Source organism: Pempheris klunzingeri, chromosome 10, assembly GCF_042242105.1.
Source record: "Pempheris klunzingeri isolate RE-2024b chromosome 10, fPemKlu1.hap1, whole genome shotgun sequence".
In the NCBI taxonomy this organism is placed as follows: domain Eukaryota; kingdom Metazoa; phylum Chordata; class Actinopteri; order Acropomatiformes; family Pempheridae; genus Pempheris; species Pempheris klunzingeri.
Genome location: NC_092021.1, coordinates 6,908,121 through 6,926,904, shown reverse-complemented (window position 1 = coordinate 6,926,904; position 18,784 = coordinate 6,908,121). Strand labels below are relative to the sequence as shown.

At 40.5% G+C, this 18,784-nt stretch overlaps 1 protein-coding gene across 3 annotated transcripts in view; it reads right to left on the bottom strand.

Moving 5' to 3' along the window:
* Positions 1-18,784, bottom strand: part of mlphb (melanophilin b) — a 31,051-nt gene that overhangs the window by 9,076 nt on the left and 3,191 nt on the right. For 2 of the 3 annotated variants that reach the window (XM_070838005.1, XM_070838007.1), the window contains exons 3-8: positions 10,745-10,966; positions 9,642-9,781; positions 5,457-5,509; positions 3,350-3,442; positions 2,753-2,897; positions 1,476-1,717 (exon numbers count right to left, since the gene is read on the bottom strand). In XM_070838005.1, the coding sequence (XP_070694106.1) occupies positions 1,476-1,717; positions 2,753-2,897; positions 3,350-3,442; positions 5,457-5,509; positions 9,642-9,781; positions 10,745-10,966 (895 nt within the window). The remainder of the gene's footprint in view (positions 1-1,475; positions 1,718-2,752; positions 2,898-3,349; positions 3,443-5,456; positions 5,510-9,641; positions 9,782-10,744; positions 10,967-18,784) is intronic. The other variant, XM_070838006.1, reaches the window with a different exon arrangement.

The following is an 18,784-nucleotide window of genomic DNA, read 5'->3' as shown; positions in this document are numbered from 1 at the left end:
GCAGTATCCTGTTTGTGTCTCCCAGTGTGTTGCCCAGCTGTGAGACAAATTTGCCATGACACAAGATATCCGAGGTGGAAATCAGCACAGCGCCAGGTGGGACTGATAATACCAGTCCTTTTATTGTCATGGCTCAGAGCTTAAATACTTCCTTTGTTTTCACATTCTTTATCTTTCATAACCACAAAGAAAAATCTTTGCCATCCATCTTAATTCTTTTTTAACATTAAGTTTCATGATATGGACAGGTCCTAACCGGTTGACTCCGTCTCAATATTGGCTTTGCAAGGTTCAGGACTGATTTAAAACATTAGATGGCGTGTTGAGCCATTTTAACTCATAAAATGCAAACTTAAGAGGTAAGAAACGTCAATATCAGCATCAGCATGAATGTGTTTCATCACAACACAGTCATATAATTCAGTTTATAGCTCAAAACAGAGCTAAGGTGTGCAGTTAAGTCTTAAAGACGCATGCACTGAAAGCTCAAGGGCACATGAGGACGCATGTAGACTTGCTGATTTCTGACAGCAGTAAGAAAAGTCAGCCAAACTAATGGTAAACAAAGTCTGTTTTTTATCTGCTCCTCATGGACCGAACAGACGCAGTTGTTGTGAACCTTTCCAGGGACTGAGTTGTATGCTAACACATAAATAGACACTGATGTAATGTATGTAGCCTCCCTCTGATCTCGCAGCTGTCTCCCCGACATTGTTCAACGTGTCAGCCTGATGTGTGTGTGGTTACAACATCCTAAAAAAAACCCCTGGAATATCGAACGGAAAATCAGTTTGTTAGGTGTTGGCTCCTAACCACATTTAATTTATCCTATACGGAGGGTTTGTGCCTAATTATTCCTCTTCCTTACAACCCAAATTGGGCAAGATTTAGTTCATAATTCTCTGAGTTTTGTTTATGGTCATGTTACTCTTGATTGCTTATTTTAATGAAACAAATTCCTTCCAACACGCCATGTTGCAGTGAGGTCAGAGCTGTGCCATGTGTTTATTCTCCTTTTGTCCCCTGAATACACTTTCTTATAAAAAAATAAAAATATTTGATAATTAAAACGGAAAGCCAAGTCAGCCCCTATTTTCAACTCTTTGATAGTTTCCTGTATTTGGATAGTAACATTATAAAATGTTTAAAGATTTTTATACATGCGTTCAGTTTGCCAAATAAAAAAATTGAAAATAGAATTGGCTCCTTGGTTTTAGTGTCGTCTCTCTTAGAAACTTTTAGCCTGTGCCAAGGGAAACAAATCTTGAACATTAAACTTTTATAACCCAACATTAAAAGCCATATGGGTTGTATATCCATCAATAAAGCTGATTATCAGACAGAATGGAACATTCTTTCTAATTCCCAACATGTAAATATATCAATAATCACAGAATAGCGTGGGCGATACAAAATAATTACCAACAAACAATTTGCCAAACACACGTGATAGGGATATGGATCATATTATAAACCTGCGGTGGGTGGTTTGCCGAGTTCAGGCTCTCCTGGGAGGTGTGGCTGCCGGGGCCCAGATGAGTCTGGTAGAGAGGGTAGGGCAGGCAGCGGTCATCCTCCATCTCTGAGTCATCAGGGTCGGGCAGGTAGCTGCTGCTGCCCCGTGGGCCCCAAGCACTACCGCTGCCACATGAGGAGTAGCTGAGCCGGGAGATGGAGCGAGATGGAATAGTTCTGTTGTCTGGGTACCCAAGGTCATCTGGAGAAAATATGAGGGTCAATCAGCAAATCAAATGAGCAAATTGCTGGACATAATACATGCAAAGAGTGTAACTTTCTCAAAAGGTTATTTGGTTATTAACATTATCGACATTATGCAAAACTGATCACCAAACCAGCTGATTTTTACCAACTGTTAGATTACAAAATTGGTCAGATATTTGCTAAAATGTTCTCACAAGCAGCAGATGTCCACTCAGTGTAGACAGAAAGTTAATAAATAAGATGGTGCACTTCCTTGTGTCTGAAACACAAAGGGGTCTTACATCTTTTGGCTGATATTTGTACGTTCTCAAGGTTCTTTTCTTAGGTTCCCAATATGATCACATCTGCACGGTCGTCCAAAGAAAATAACATGGCAACATTAGGTTTTATCCATAAGCTATAGGCTAATTGCTCGCTGATATAGACACCGTTGTTTATATGGCATAGGTTTATGAACTCACCATGTTACACCCAAAGAATAGCAGACCTTATATCTTGTTTGTACAATTTGTACATATGATAAAAGGACATATAGCTCCCTTAACATTAGCCCTTTAGCTTTTGATTGGAATTGCTCTATTGAAAATATGTTGCACCATTAACTGGCTGTACAAAGAGAAAAAAGATATTTAACTAGCCTACCTGTTAGCTAACAAGCTAACTAACTAGCTTACAATATACTTTTATGTGAAATACTGTGAACAAACAAAAACTGGGAGTAATGTTAGTTAAAGAAATGTGAAATTATGGCCAAATTTCATGTTTCAGGGAAGCCAGTTGCTGTTCTGGCCAAATGTTTCAATGTTTGGCCCTTTTAGCACCCTGTTAACCTACTTACAAAGTATGTAGGTTAACAAAGGTTAGAATGCTAACCTACTTAGGTTAACATTGTTACTAACCCTGGAGTATGAGTTTCTTCACATGTTGTGGCCATTCATGTGAGTTTCCTATTTTTATCCCCATTTACTTTAGTAGAATTTGTTGAAACCCTTTAGGAAACCTGCGATGCGTTTCCTCCTTTTTTTCCTACCTTGCTGTGGTGCAACCACTCCCAGGTCGAAACCTTTACGCTGCTCTTCCAAAAGCTGCTGAAGAACAGAGGCCATGTCAGCCTCAGCGAGCACCGACTCCCTCACACCTACGTCCATGTCCATGATGTCACGGGATTCTGGGGCCTGGGGGTGTGGGGGGAGGAAGGAGAGTGGTGGGTGCTGTGGTGGCGAACTGTTCATGGGTGCAAAGGAGCCAATGATGCTGTATCAGGCTTCACTAGTAACTCAGCACCAGAGGAAGAGAAAGTGGGTGAAGGCACTGTGGCTGTCATAAAAGTTTGATTTCATAGCGTGAGGGTAAGAAAGAATAACAAATACATCCACAATAACAGTTCCACATTTATTCCTACGATGAAATACTGAGTGGAGCTGGTTCAAGTGCAGAGAATGATGTTATACTGATCAAATGTTAGGACCGAACGCTGAACGCTAATGTAATATTTTCTTGCCGAACCATGACCAAAGAGAGAAAACAGAAAGAAGCTGAGGAGGAAACAGACAGAGGGCCTGTTGTATGAAGGCGTGCTGATTAGTTTGGTTTGTGGATAAGCTGGTTCTGGCTGTCCAGACCTTACCTGATTTGACTGTCCTCTTGACTCAATGGAGTAGTCACAGCCCAGTCCAAAATCAAAAGGGTCGACGGTTAACCGCCGTTTGGACTTTTTCATCTTAAAAAGTGCAGAAAGGGAAACGCCATCACCAACAGAGAGGAGGGAGTAAAGAGGCGAGAAACATGATAAAAACGAAAAGGTAAAAGCTGGGGTGCGGGGGGGGGGCAGGTGTGATTCAGCCCCATAGAAATCCTCACCGCCGCAAAAGACTTTTCACCCTGGCACTCTGTGACAGATTACCAAAGACTGAGCACAGTGCAGCCAATTTATTATTCATGCTAATTGTTTCTTTTGCAGATCATTAGGCCCAGTTTGTTCATGTCATGTATTACCACCCTTCCCTAGGGTCCTCAAAGATCATCTGGATGAAGGATATTCAGCCTGCTGCTCGATACAAAAGAGATTTTAAAGTGTTTGTCAAGTTGCTACTGGATTTTCTGATTCTGACAGCCAGAGAGTTGTTGTAAACTCTTCACTCTTGTTGTAATAGTGCCATTTTCTACAAATACATAAAATACTGTATCTATATACACCATTGCACCAATTTTTATTATGGCTCACATTGTACAAATTGAGCAACCATCAACCATCTTCAGATCAGTGGCACAACTTGGGAATTTTTTCATCTGCACAGTTAAAAGAGTCTTGAGGATTCTGGAAAAACCTTTAGAACAGCAGCAAGTGTTGTTAGACAAACTGGGTTTTTCAAAGGTTTATTTTTATTTTTTGGAAGAACAGATGCTTGCTGTCGTGACGTGAATGTAATGTTATTACATTAGAGGCACGAACATGGGCTTGGAGAACATCTGTTATGCTACATCTGTATTTGGCTATGTGGATTAGAAAGGCAGGGATTTCTTTTAAGGACGAGGTTCAAGCCCCGTGTTGTCGACAGAGCATTAACGCTGCTCAAGCATCTTTGAGCTTGACAAAATGCAGGCTCCTGGCTCCGTTTTTGGAGGCTCCAGGCTCTAAAATGATCCCGTAGTAGCGTTGTAACATCTGAGTCGGTGAAAAGGAGTTTTAATAAGCAGTACTTCCATTGGAACAGTAGAGGGCATTCTGTCTCAGTGGAAAACCAGCAACAGATGCAGAAAGCACCACTTGGCCTTCTTACAGTCTTTGCAGTCTTGTATTCTTTTTGCAGCATCCATCAAAAGTCCAATCATATTACACACAAATAAAACAGTGATCGCCATTCACACAAAGGCAAAGCATCCAGAGACCAAGAGCAGAGCCAAGCAAGAGTCCTGTCAACATTTTTTCTACTCAGCAGCTGCTGCAGTGATTGAAAATAAACAAAGCTTAGCTCCCACATTACACAGAGACTGTGGTATAAACAATAGTAGTTTTGGCTTTATGATGAATTCCAGTGGAATTGGTGCCCCTTTTTTACAACGTCAGGACTTGAACCAGAGACTCTTTCAACCCTGTTCGGACTCTTTTATGTGTGCGATTATGTATGACAGCCTGGTATTTACCCACAGTGCACCGCGGCCAGCGCCGGTTTGACTGTGCATAACCTTAGTCGTCACAAGCTGTCAAGACATTCCAGTTGTTCATGAGGTTGCTGGCCTAGATCACGTAGATAACCCGTGCAGAGAGCCCCCACCGCTTGACCTTTCGGCACGACAAAGATAAGTGCTGACCGCTGAAGACCCTCGCAGAAACAAAAGTTGTCTTGAAAACCGGAGCGTGCAAAATGCTGGTTTGAATCAAATGAAATTTGATCTTTGATGGGGTTTTGGTTGGTGTGAGCAACAAATCAAAAGAACTGAAGTGGATCAGCATTGTTTCCATGTGTTGAGGTCTCAACAAAAATTAGCAAAGAAACACACCAGAACTACTAATGTTGTGCTATTTGAGTACAAATTGATATCTGCTTCTTGTTCTTGTTTTATGATACGATCAGTGGCTGGCTGCAAACTCACTAACATATCTACAAAACAGCTGCAAGCTGCATATTTATTCATATTCATTTATATATCTTATTCTTATTCTTATTAAGAACACACAACCCAGGCAAAGAACCACATGTACTTGAGAGAAAATGATGAATGAGTTGCTGTACCTCTTTGTAGTGCTGTGAATCTGTGGCGTCCATACAGTGCTCCACATATCCATCTGCAGATAAAGAAGACAGACATGTCAGTGTAGAATAACTGAATGACAACATACTGACCAACAAAGCTGGGAAGCAATGCTGTGCACACATAAGATCGTATGGCATTTCTCTACACGCGTGCATTATGCAAAGTACGTGCACCATCCTGAGTGAAGGGTTACACAACTTTCAAACCAGCTCAGTCACTATTAACCCAATCAGCCTCGTCTTCGCTGCAAGATGCCCACTGTACGACCCGCAGCAAATCACACGCTTTTTCATTTCCGTCTGGCAGAGCAAGGAGGAGGCACAAGAAGGAACACCGTGTGTTTTCAGCCCCTCTTTATGAGAGTGTTTATGAGTGAGTTGCTTTTCTATATAACAGTTCCCTCTTGAATGCACAGGGAGGAGACGGAGAGGCTGGGAACAGAAAAGAGCTGCAGAGAGAAGCAGTGATGAGCTTCACAGATCTTCACAGATAAAGCCATTATGTTGAAAGCTTATGCAGAACAACAGCATAACAGATTTGGGTTCATGCACTCAGCAGTAACTGCACGGCTTCTTTAGAATTTTCACGTCCAATTAATTTTATAGACTTTTGCAACAGAACTCCAAGACATGATTACCTACCAATACCACTACCTCCTCTAATGATAATAATAATATCACAGTGGTAATGATTGTCACTAACAATTTTAGTTTGAAACCTCGATGACTGCCCCTGACTAAACCTTCCCTGGCTCTGGTCCTCTGGTCTTCATGTGCCAATGTGAATAAAAGCCAGGGGAGTACCGACTGTGCCAGGCTGCCTAGAACCTTTTGGTCTATTCCCAAACCACTGCGCTAACTGTATGAGACATTGAAGACTACAAGGTCTAAGTGGATCATATTAATAGTCTAATAATAGTAAGTATCATTATTTTTACTGATACCATCATTGATATTCAGACTGCATTTTATTGTAAACTAAAAACTAGGCAGCATACTTGATATCTGATGGTGCTAATGTAGCTCCACAATGGATCTAAGGAAGACCACACACGCGGCCGGATTAAGCCTCCAACATGCCCTGGGAGGAAAAATGTGTGGGCTCCTGTTTGTGGTAATTTGGTGACACACACTCCTTCAGGACTATGAAGGGCCCCCTCACCACGACAACTACACAGCTAATGATGAAGGAACCACGTGCACATGCCCAAACAATTAATCAACTACAACAAACCTGCTAACACATGATGTATATGGGACTTTCAGGGCCTCTGGGGGGTGTCATCTGCTTTGCTTGATTGGTAATCCAGTTTTAACCACAAAAATATTCTGGACTTTAAGTAACTAAAAATGTCTAAAACGTTAAATCACTTGTGGTGCTGTATCATAACCACAATGCTTTGGAAAACAGAAAAAGATGAAAGAAGACACAACTTCTTTACCCTAGAACCTGACCTGATGGTTTTAACCACCTTCTCACTCTTGTCGTCTATGATGGAAATGAACGAGGTTCGGTTTGCGCTTTTTCAGTAATTATGATAAATAGCTCGGTAAATTGGGATAATTCGGGTAGCCCTGACTTTCCACATAAACTGATAATCAGAAGCAGAAGCAGCAGTAGCTGAGGACGAGCCAACTCACTGAGTTAAACTGCTTTCTTATGCAACGTATGCGAACAATGACTCTGTTGTAAGTATCAATGTTCATCATCTCCCCTTGTGCACAAAAACATTGCTCACACGCTGTAGGATGACACCCTCCGAGCTTTGGGGGCCCAGCGGACCACAGCAGAATACATAGAGTAAATAGATGGCAAAACAGAGTGTGTGTGTGTGTGTGTGTGTGTGTGTGTGAGAGAGAGAGTGTACAGTCATGCATGTTGAATTTAATCCTAGTCATCATCACGTGAATGTCTCCACATGACGAGTGGCTGATTATTTCAAACATAATGCATCTGTTTACACGCATGTTTCATAACTGCCACTTGCATCTGTGTACACTCTGCGAGCCGGAGTCTACATAAATACATGACAAACAAAACGTATGTTCCCCCTCCCTCTTCCTGTCTCTGTCTCTCTCCCTCTGTAGCTTCTGGTCGGTGGAGCTCTGCAGGACTGGATCCGTTAATTCCAGGCGCGGAATAGAAGACATGTGACTGGATGATCACAAGGCCCACTGGGCTAAGCCAGCTAACCAACTCGCTCTGTATCCCTTCCCAAAATCCTCTAGGGTGACTCAGCGTGAGCAGTACCAGGAGTCCGGCTGTCTCCTCATAACTCATTGATCTGAGAGAGCAAAAAAAGTGCTGGATTATGGGACTTTTTTTACTTTGTTTATTCAAGATTGTAGTCTTTCAGTTTGTTAGACTCACTAATTTCAGGTTCCGATTTTGTAATGCCTTGCCCTTGTGCTCAAATAGTTTTTACTCTTACTGTATGCTTGCACTGCCCATCTCCTTGCACTCAGGCTGCTTCTGCGTGCTCGTGAAACGTCTGCTCTCAGATTTCTCCTCATCTCTAGGTTTTTTTGTGCAATAATCCTGTCAAAATTCCCAAACCAACAGAATGCCAGGTGTAGTGTTGGCCAATGAAATGATCCCTGCACTTAATGCAGGCGCGTTTGCTTCCCTTCCCAGCGTGTCCCTTATGGGCAGTTACTTTTTAATCAGCGAGTCATGCTCTTAAATTGAAAGACCATGTCTTGAATAAAGATAGGAAAAAAGCCCCATGCTGGAAAATTTTTGACTAAGCCCCATGCCGTCAGTTTATCAGGTTATCAGCAGCAAACATATACAGGATTTCCCACCACATTAGAATCGCTGGTAATAATGTCTTAAGGGGTACAGCAGGCAGTGTAGATGCCCCACAAGGCCACGTTTCCAAGCACACTGGTCAGTTAAGGACAAAAACTTGACATGGTATCCAGTCCTGACAGACTAGTCTGTGACAGCACTCGGCACAGCTGCGAGGAGCCAGAGCCGGAAAAACAGGAAAGATGGAAGAGATTAAATCCCTGTGACAGATTTGGCAGCCTGCTGATGATGGCTTACTGTCTGAAAAAGAGAAAGGAAACTTTATTCGTGTGACTCAGTGTCACAAGAATGAAGGGTCTCATAGACAGGTGGGTGACAAATGAAAGAAAAACAGCAACATGAAATGTGGTGGGAAGGCGAAGGGCCACCAGGAGCTGCTAGAACACCTTCATGCTCCTTGTTACAGATTGTTCAGGTGTGTGAAGAGCTAGTGAAGGGCTAATGGAGGGCTGATATTCCCTAATTTCCTATTTCTCGTGATGATGGCTAGCACTATCTTATCTCCCATAGGTGTTAGCCTATGACAACAGCATAGCATTCAGGCTGCTAAAGTCTGTGCCACTTGCATGAAACTGCTGAACCTGCATTTTGCTGTTCGCTGGGATCATGTGAGCTGTCTTCACTTGGAAAAAATGCTTTACGAAGTCCAATTCTTGAACTTGTAGTTGAAAATTGATACAATTCACGCATGGAATGCACTTGTTATGGTGATGTGTTACCAATTTTCAGTTGACCACAGTGTGATTTCAAAGGCTGATTCATATTTCCCATGCAGTTACAGTACAGTATGCAGCTGCTGAATCTCCTTGAAGCCTTTCATTTATTGAGGATTTCTTATTTTTTTCTTATAGTAAGCTCCAGTAGGCCAGTAATGCTCAATCTGGCAGACTCAACTTCTGACCCGCAGCACCTCCTGAGGGCTTGTAGAAAAATGAGTGGAGCAGATGGACATTCGTTAAGGTTGACCCTTTAAAGTAACCATGACCTGAGACTGAGACATCCCACCACATTTGTAACCATCACATTCCTGCAGTCATTCCCACTTGGCAGCTGACTACATTTTTTGCCTGTTGACCTCCGAGCAGCTTTGGTCAGCCAATGCGGAGTTAATCTCTTTGCTAAAGAGCCACTGTGACAGTATTTGTTCACTAAAGGTGTATTTCACCTATCACAACATAATGATTTTGAAGTGGATTACAGATTAAAACAAAGCAGATGTGAGTACAGCAAGCATAATCTTGGAAAACCTCTTAACTTTTTTAAAAACCAATTAAGTAACAAATCATCACGTTTATTATCTGTACAAAAAACACCTACACAGGCATCTTGATAACAGATATGGGACTACCCACCTTCAAGGTCATCCTGAGAGCAACTGTGTTCTCCGCTCAACCTCTTGAAGAGCGATCGCATCACCTTGGCACTGCCGAAGCGCTTGAAGCGGGAACGAACGTTTTCGTGGAACCACTCCAAAGTACCGATCTTGAGGACCCTGTTAAAGTTAATGGAGGAGGCAAAAGAGATACTGATGACTTCATACACAGATCAGTCAGCAATAATTACAGAAAACACAAACATTCCAGCAACAGGGACTGAAAGGGGCCTCTGTTGTCACATAAAGCCAGAGCAAGAATCTATCAATTGGTGTGGTGAACATTAATATTGTGCAGTGAAGGTTTTTGTATGAGGTGCATGGTGTAATATCTTCCAGACACTGGCTGCGTTCAGTGAAAGGGCTTTTCAGAGCTCAGCCTCGACTGCGCAAACAATAGCATAATGGTTACATATGCGTTTGGAGCAAGCTGGTTGTATTAAATTCTACTGCTGCAACTAACAGCGCTCGAACATTAATGGAGATCTCAGCCGTGTCTGCTGAAATGACGACCGCCAAAATGTGCATTAGATGCTGTGTGTGCTGTAAAAGCGTAATTGAGCAAGACACTGAATCGTTAAATACTCACAAAGCATGGGTTGCTCTGCTCAAGCTCATTAGTGGATAAAATTTACATTTAGCATTTTACATGGAAAGCACTTTGCAGAGGGAATTCATTATTAGCTCTCAGTGGCTGATATTTTTGTTGTTGATGCTACCCAGCATGAGCATGGTTGGGCTGATTCAGACACACATAACTCACTCTAACAAATATTCACACCACAGCTGAGCTACCAAGTCAAACCAAAATGCTGCTGAACAGCTCACGAATGTGTTGATTAAGTGCTTTCACACTCTAAACCTCTACAGTGGAACGTTAAAGCATAGCTTCAGTGACATTTTGACCTCGACTGTACTTTTCTTTTGTAACAATTAAATCTACCCTGCACGCTTTTGACTTATGATTCCCTTTGCAAGCTAACACCTGTGTTTCACTTGGATCTCTAATGGAAACAGATTTTCTGGTCAGATTTTTTCTGCTCTCCTCAGTTACTACAGGTCTCACGGTTAAATTTGTCCTACCTGGCCATGCGACAGGGATCACACACCCAGCCATGCTCCTTCTTGTTGTAGCGACTGCAGGACTTGCAGATGTAGAGGTGGCAATCCAGACACTGACGCTTGCTGTTTACCAGGAACTTGAAGGGCTGGAGACATCGAATACAGTGCGTCTCAGCCAGGCTGGTCTGGGTGCCCAGCAGCTCTCTCTTGGTGTCTTCTTTTTCAATCTTGGTCTTCAGCTCCCTGAGACAAGACAAGGAGTGAATGTGTGGTTCACAGTGTGCCTAATGTTCTTTACCAATATTCTGCATAGTCACCTCTATTCACACAACCAACTAAGAAAACAATGAATGTAAAAGAATAAAAACATTTTCATTCCTGTGGCAACTTTTATTTCATATCTGGTATCTTATCAATAGTAAAACATGTCCAAAAACAACCTTTCCTGTAATGTTGTCATGCATTGGTTAAGAGAAGAACCATAGTTTAAAAAGCATGGGAAAACATTAGAGATGTCACAATGTCACAAAACCCAAGTGTTAACTACTACAGTAAAAAAAAAAAGAAGAGTGTTTCTGAAAGGAAAATGACTTTAATGTGTCCTTGAGTCAGTTAATGTCTTGTATTTGATAAGCGGAACTCAGCAAGCAAGAGGAAACAGCAATATGAGACGTCTCCACTATTGACTTTCAAATAGAACTTGTTGCACTTGCATGGCCTCAGCGTACTGGCGTCTGGTATGCTTGGCAGGTTAAACAAACATTGCTAATTATTTGCAAATGGCTTTTGGCCAAGGTCCTTATTTGACTTTGAAGTAGGTTTGAGTCCTGTAGATCTACAGCAGATATGGCTGCAACTCAGAGACAAACAGTTACAATGCCACTAAGGTTATGGATACTGGAAAAAAAGCACCAAATAATCTCTTGAATGTGCAATCTTGGGACAGGAAATTGTTTTCCTAAGCCAAGACTGCACTGAAACGGGATTTGCACACTAATCACAATGAAAATTAGCCAATTTTGGTACCATTGTGCCTGCACAAAGACCAAAACTTGTGCTCACCTTATCGGGCAGCAAATATTATAGCTGGAGAGGCCACTCAGCTATACTGAGCAGTTGTTTGCCAAGAAATATCTCCAACTTGTAACGTGAAATCATAAATGGTCATTTTTATATTTCTGTATATGTATGGGTACATAAAAGACAGATTTTTGAATTGCTGGTGTGTGGGGTATTAGCTAGGCCATGTCCTAACCATGTCCTACACTTCTCAGACATCGCTCTCAAGCGCAAAGCGAGGAAGCCCATTTTCCCAAACTGCAGACCGAACAAATGTTGTCACGCTATACATTTGAAGGTAAATTTGCAACTCATGACCCACTTTATGTTTTTACAGCTAAAAAAGCAAACCTTCAGTCATTTCATCATACACAGATTTTATGAGTCCAAATGCTGGCTCACGATTATGAGTGAGGAGATGCCTGTCAGCACATGGATGGCAACGCATGGCTGTGTTTGGCATCATTGTGTCAATATTATGTCAGTGTTATTACACGGAAAATCAGAAAAGGCAGAAAATGCTGCTGCACTTCTCCAGGAAATATTTAGTGTTACAAGTAAGAAAAAAATATTCAGATCGATACATGGCCTCTTGATGTAGAACTTTATTGCTGAAGCACAGAATGTATCTACCTGTATACTAATATAACCTGTGCATGTATCTACCCATAGGGATCTTTCTGTCATTTTGTTTCACTCTTGAGTGCCTTTATTGCAGTTATGAAAATTATTTGCATGCTTTTGTTTGTCTCATTGTCTTGAGGTAAACCATCACTCAAACTTAAATAAGTACTGGCTGTGCTGAAGTCTCATTTTACACGTCCCGGCGCCCCCAACGCATCTTTCAGTCACATTTTTACATTTTTCAGGATTTTGAGTAATTAATTTATAATTGGTGCAAACATGCAGTACAATGCAGTAAGTGCTTCAATAACCTCAGTCAGATTCTACTCAAAAAGTGTAAGAATTAGAGCCACATCCTGTTCAAACAAACACTTTTTTCCTCTCCTCTGTATGACTTGGCGGCTCCTTCCCCGTGTGTCATGAATGACTTCATTGCCTCGAGTCAGACCATTCTCTTCAGCAAACGTTGAAGAAAACTTGTGCTGACTGCTGGAAAAGCAACAGTCAGTGCTGCGAAATGCTGACAGTAGCACAGACGAAAACTTCAGATAACAAATCCCAAAAGACACAAAGGGTGGGTGGAGTCTGGCAAAACGCTAACCGAGGATGAGGGGATGCTTATTGTTCATTAAAGGTTGTTTTTTTTTTCAGGCCATGCTTTTTAAATCATAACCCAGACCATCGAGATCAATGGGATACTTTGTGAGTAGCCTTTCACAGATACAGCTGCTGGCCATTAGCGATGTGATTTAAAAGCAATATCTTTTAAATCTGCTCTTCTCTGAATCATCAGATCCCACAGATCTCCTATACAAGATGCTCTTCTATAATTCAAATAAGATGCGTGCTGAGGCAACCTTCAAGCCTTCCAAGGGCTCAAGAATGAGAGTCTGTCACATGGTGCCCTCTGCCAGGGGTTGTCCGCACTTCATACTGATATGAGTTTTTTTCATGTTTTCGATCAAGATGTGGCTTAAAGTTTGGGAATATTTCCTGCTCATTGACCTTAGGCTTTTTTGTCAAACTGTAAAATTTCTTCATCTTAATTTTAACAAAACACATCTTTGTTGATTAGGTAGACATTGCTTTGCAGCTTTCACTCAATATAAGCACTCGCTTTTGTAATACAATGACAACATAAAAGCAATAGTCTTTTTTTTTTGTCACTTGTCGGCTCCAAACACAACGTATACAAATTATAATTATAAAAATAATTCAGCTAACATGTTAACTAAACCTTGCCTATATCCATTTGACATTTTAGGGAGACAACTTGTCTTTGTAGTTGTCCGGTAGTCACTTAATTTTGGCTCTGTTTTTGGTCTCAACCAACTCCTGAGATAAATATCTGATTCTTTAGCTGATAAATGCTCCACTTTGTTCACCAGCTACTGTCTAGCTGTGTCTGTTTTATGCTGAGTACAAAGTCTGACTATTTTTTTATCAGAAATTATATCAATATGCACTGTTCTTAAAGTACTAAACTAAACTAGTCACTGTATTACAGCGACCCCTCTCACAATCATATTATTAATGACTGCTTGATTTTGAATGCTGTTTTTCTTGCATCTCCTTCATTTGTTCCCAGCATTTGTAAAAAATCTGTAAATCTAAATAAAGAAAATGCATAAAAGCAGCATGTGAGATTTCAAAGAGAGCAGAAGTAAATGCAATGCTACAGATTGTTTTCTCTTTCTACTCCTGTAATATTGAAAAAAGTGAAGGTCAGAAAAATAAGATTTGCACTATAATAATATGTACTACTGTATGTGGCTATTTATATTTTCTAAGCAGCTTTACCAACTAACACACTGTCTTCCAAATCCTTACTTTTCTTCAGTATTTGATTAAAAGCAGGTACTGCAGAGTTTTCGCTTAACTTGCAGAGCTCAGGAATGCAGATGTGGCAGCCAGACGTTCACTTAGACACAGACAGCAATGAAGACCAAACCAACTGAGTGTTTCCATACATGGTGATCTTTCACCATGCCTGTTCACACAAATCAAACCGTGTCTAGTTTAAATCAACTTCCTGTTTTGGTGTTCTTAACCCAGTTTGAGCTGGTCATCTCATATCATATCTTCCTCTTTGCCCGTCTTTTAATTCAACTCTAGTCTTTTACACCATAGAGAGACAGAAGGAGTGAGAGATAAAAAGAGAGACAGACACTGTGGCACAGACACACACAGAAGATTAGAGTTAAAACATAATGCTTCCCAAAGAATGACCAAGCAGCTTCACATTAGCTTTGTAGATGAGTTTCCATTTTGCTTAAGACAATTTTCAGCCTAATATATTAAAACTGTAATGTTATTTAACGAGGAAAAGCAATATAGTACCAGAGATATTTTGAGATTCTTCCAGCAATGGCCATTATGTTTTTATACTCTATAATCTTTCCTCATATGATTTGTGACTATTTGCTCTTACCAACAAGTATCACAGTTATAAATTTGCTGCAGCTTAACTCAATATAGATTTCTGTGCCAAAATGAAAGGTTATATACAGTATATAGCCTTTCATTTTTACACACCCAATGACCTGAAGAACGAGTGAGAGCTGCTGCTCAGTGAGAGACTTTCATTCAGTGAGCTAACCCAGTAGCACAGGTCACACAAAACTGTCTATTTTGCCTCTGTTTAAATGACTGTGGCATTTGGCTGCTGTGCGGTTTTGCTCCACACGAGCAAACGGGCTACGTTTATTATTTTGTCTGGTTTAAATGTGTTTTTTTGGTAAGTATTTATTACTTTATTGTGCTGTAGCTTACTGTTAAAGTGATAGTGTTTTTCCACATCCAAGATGAACCTCTTGTTGTTTAAGGTGTCAAAAAACTGACAAGTTAATGTCTGGCCTGGTGCCACCGATTATAAAATAATATTGATATGGAATATACAAATGAACGTCTGCATGGGGTCTTTTATATTTTAAACTTGTTTGTCTGACTTCCTGAACTGTGCTGCTTGTCAGGCTGCAGCTTCCGTCAAAAATGGACCTGGTGAATATCTTTAGTGGAGCGTCACGAGACCTCCTGATAAATGTAAGTCCGATATTCATTCCCCTTTCAGCTCTGTTTTGGTCTCATCAACTCCTGCCTCTTTAGCTGCTCATTTGATCTGTTGCTAATGTCGATTAGTGCAGCTTTTAAGTTCCAATTTTCCTTGTTTTCTTTAATGATGCTCCTCCCACAGCATGATGCAAGTTTAAACTCCTCTGCCATTAGTACCTTACAGATATCAGATTGAGACTAGTGCAATAGCCACTACTATGAATTAGTTTAATGTGAAATCATGTTAGGATTTGTAAATCATTGCAGCACACAAGCAAAACATTTGACAATTTTGACAAAAACACAATAAAAAACACTTCAATTAAATGACATCTGTTGGGTAGACTTGGTAAAACAAAGTCCAGTTGAAATCCTTGCCAAAATAACTTATTTCATTGTGGTTTTACAAGATTTAGGCGTGACTGTTTTATATGTAAACCACATAAAGATCTGTACCTATTTATATAATGCAGCGGCCCTGGATGAAAACAACAGTTGGCTCAGCAGCAAACAACAGCACATTTGAATGGAAACCAAATAGCTGAAGAAGAGCCTTGGCAGCGGCTGCAACCTAAATGGTTGGATTTGAAGGACAGTGTTGTCCTGTATTTGTGGAGGAAGCTCACAAACACAGACAAACCTTCATGGGCCCTGTTTAGAAAAAGCCAACTCTCCTCGTGGAGTGGTGACTCTTCAACAATAGACTGGATGTATGAAAACATACACTGAAAAAAAAGTTCTCATCTCTTTTTATAACCAGAGTCTGACTCTCTACGTCCATTGCTGTTTGGAAAATGCAGACTAGAGACAAGACAATTTCAGTGGTGATGCAAGTGTAAAAGGACTATTCTATTATGCAAAGACACACCAAAACAGCAAGCTTACTGGTTATGGAAATCTAAGACACCACAGGAAATCCTCTAAATGAATTCATAGAGTGCCTCAAAATCTGGAACAATTTTAACGTGGCTCAGTTGAGATATGCAGCAGAGAAACAGCAATGACAAATATAACCTGAAGCATTTTCTTCCTGGAGAGCATAATACTGTTTAAATAGGCAGGAAATCAATTTGTCTTTGATAGCCATCTGGGAAAAATACTTTATATGAGTTATGCAAAATACCCATGTTTGAGGAATAAAAGATTTGTCATATCAAGATGAACTTTAGTTTTACCTGTTTTACGAAAGGCCCTGCAACCCCACACACATGTTTTCAATCACACTGGCTGATAGGACCTTCGCTGAGGGGGGAGCTGGGTGGAGCTATTTAGAAATAATGTGATGTCAAACTCTACAAGATGGCTGTGTTTGAAATCCCATACTCTCACAATCGCTATGTATTGCATACTGCCTATCAGTCGTCCATCACCAGCACCGCTCACACTGAAGTATAGTCAAGAAACACTCGCTGTAATATTTTCCAGGAGTGTTTTATGACTAATTGAAATGATTAAATATCTTGGTGTTACATTAGTACAGAGGGTAATTTGATTTGATCAAATGCCAGTTTGTTTGGTAGCATGTTATAAAGCCGAATATAAACCGAGAGGAGAAGGGCTTTAAAGCGGTTCCTGTAGTGTTAATACTAATTTTATGCTTTTTATTTCTATAAGTCATGTGTTTAATCAAACTAACTGATACGCAGCAAACTTGAGCAGGTATACCAGATTTCCCAGCACTTATTTAGTTAATCACGTCCTCATTAAAATATGTTGGAAGATTAGAAATACACGTAGCAGGTGTAAAACTTGCTTTAGCAATGTGCCAGCGAATGTTTTCTTCATTTTGTGGAGTACCCTTTATATCCTAGCGGATTGCTGTTGCTGCTAGGTCATCGCACATCCAAGAATGAGGGGAAATTCCCTCTAAACCTCTTCCTCCCATTGCCTGATATCAAAACCATCCATCAGTCACTTTTGCCAAGGAGACATGTGAGCAGTGGTTAAGTAAGTTGGGAGTAAATGACTGAATCATCTGTTAGAGATGTAAAGCCAAATTTAAACCAAACAAGATGATCCATCTTCTCTCAATAAGGAAACCCAGCAGACAACCAGTTATCTCGCATTACAGGCTTTGAAGACAGGACATGTGATTACTGGCTCACCGTGACATGTGAGTGTCCTGCCTTGACAATATGATGAAATAAATGCAGTGAACCACCATGTGAAAATAAAACTGGACAGTATTCAAGTGATTCAAGTGGGACCTTGTGTCAAGTGTCAAATCCTGGCTACAAGTGAGCTTTGTATGAAGAAACAATATTTTGTACTTTGAACTTTTGAAAAGAAAAGTTGAGCTCATAAACAATATAACCACTGCTCAATAATACACATTTGTGCTTGTTGTCAGGAGACGGCAGAATATGTGTGACAGCCACCACTAACACACATTCAGAGAGTGTATCTCTGACAATTTTCACAGTTTGTCTCACAAATATATGACTTTATAATGTCAGAGAAGTATTTTTTTCATAAATTTACAACTATAATCTCGTAAGTTTGGGACTTTTCTTGTTTTGTCACTATTTTCTTTTAACTAAAATTGGACCTAATACACTGCCGTAGACATATGTCAGCTTACTGACTGTTTATTATCTTGTGCTTCTGTGGCCAGCTACTGTGGCTACTGTTAAGCATTTGAGTCTTGCTTCTGACTTACAGTAACATCAGGCTGAACAGTACCCTGTCTTCCCTGGTTGAAAAGTTTAAGTTGTTGTCAGGTGTGCTTTGTTGTACCTGTAACCACACCCACCAGTGATGTCACAAGATCCTGGAGGACATTTCTACATCACTACAGCAATGTGAGTTGAATTAAACCAAAGGTGAGCATGAAACAAGATTTCCAAGGGCAGTTGGGTTATTTTTCCATGCAAAACAATTTAAAAGGTTTGATAGTTAACATGGTAAAAGTCAAAGTCTACAGCCACATTGGCAGCTCTGTGTACTTGTGGTCACAGTGGTGCTTTGAGCTAAATGCTAACACTGGTTTGCTCTCAGTGGCAATATCAAAAAGCCATGGTCATTGTCTTAGTTTAGCATGTTAGCATGCTAACATTCAGAGAGGAAAAAATGAAAACACACCTGTATAATTTTTTTTTATTCTAGAAGAAAGAATAATCTTATACTAATCTTAGATTTATAATTATGAAATAACAGAATAAAAGTAAAATAAGTAGCACAACTGTATTCCCTAAAGATACACCCTTAATGATAAACGGTATAGTTGATCAATAGAATGAACAATACATGTTTGCAGTCTGCCACTATTCTCAAACAAATATCCTCCAAAACTTCTACAAAGAGGTGGCCTTCTGTGGGAGATCTGTG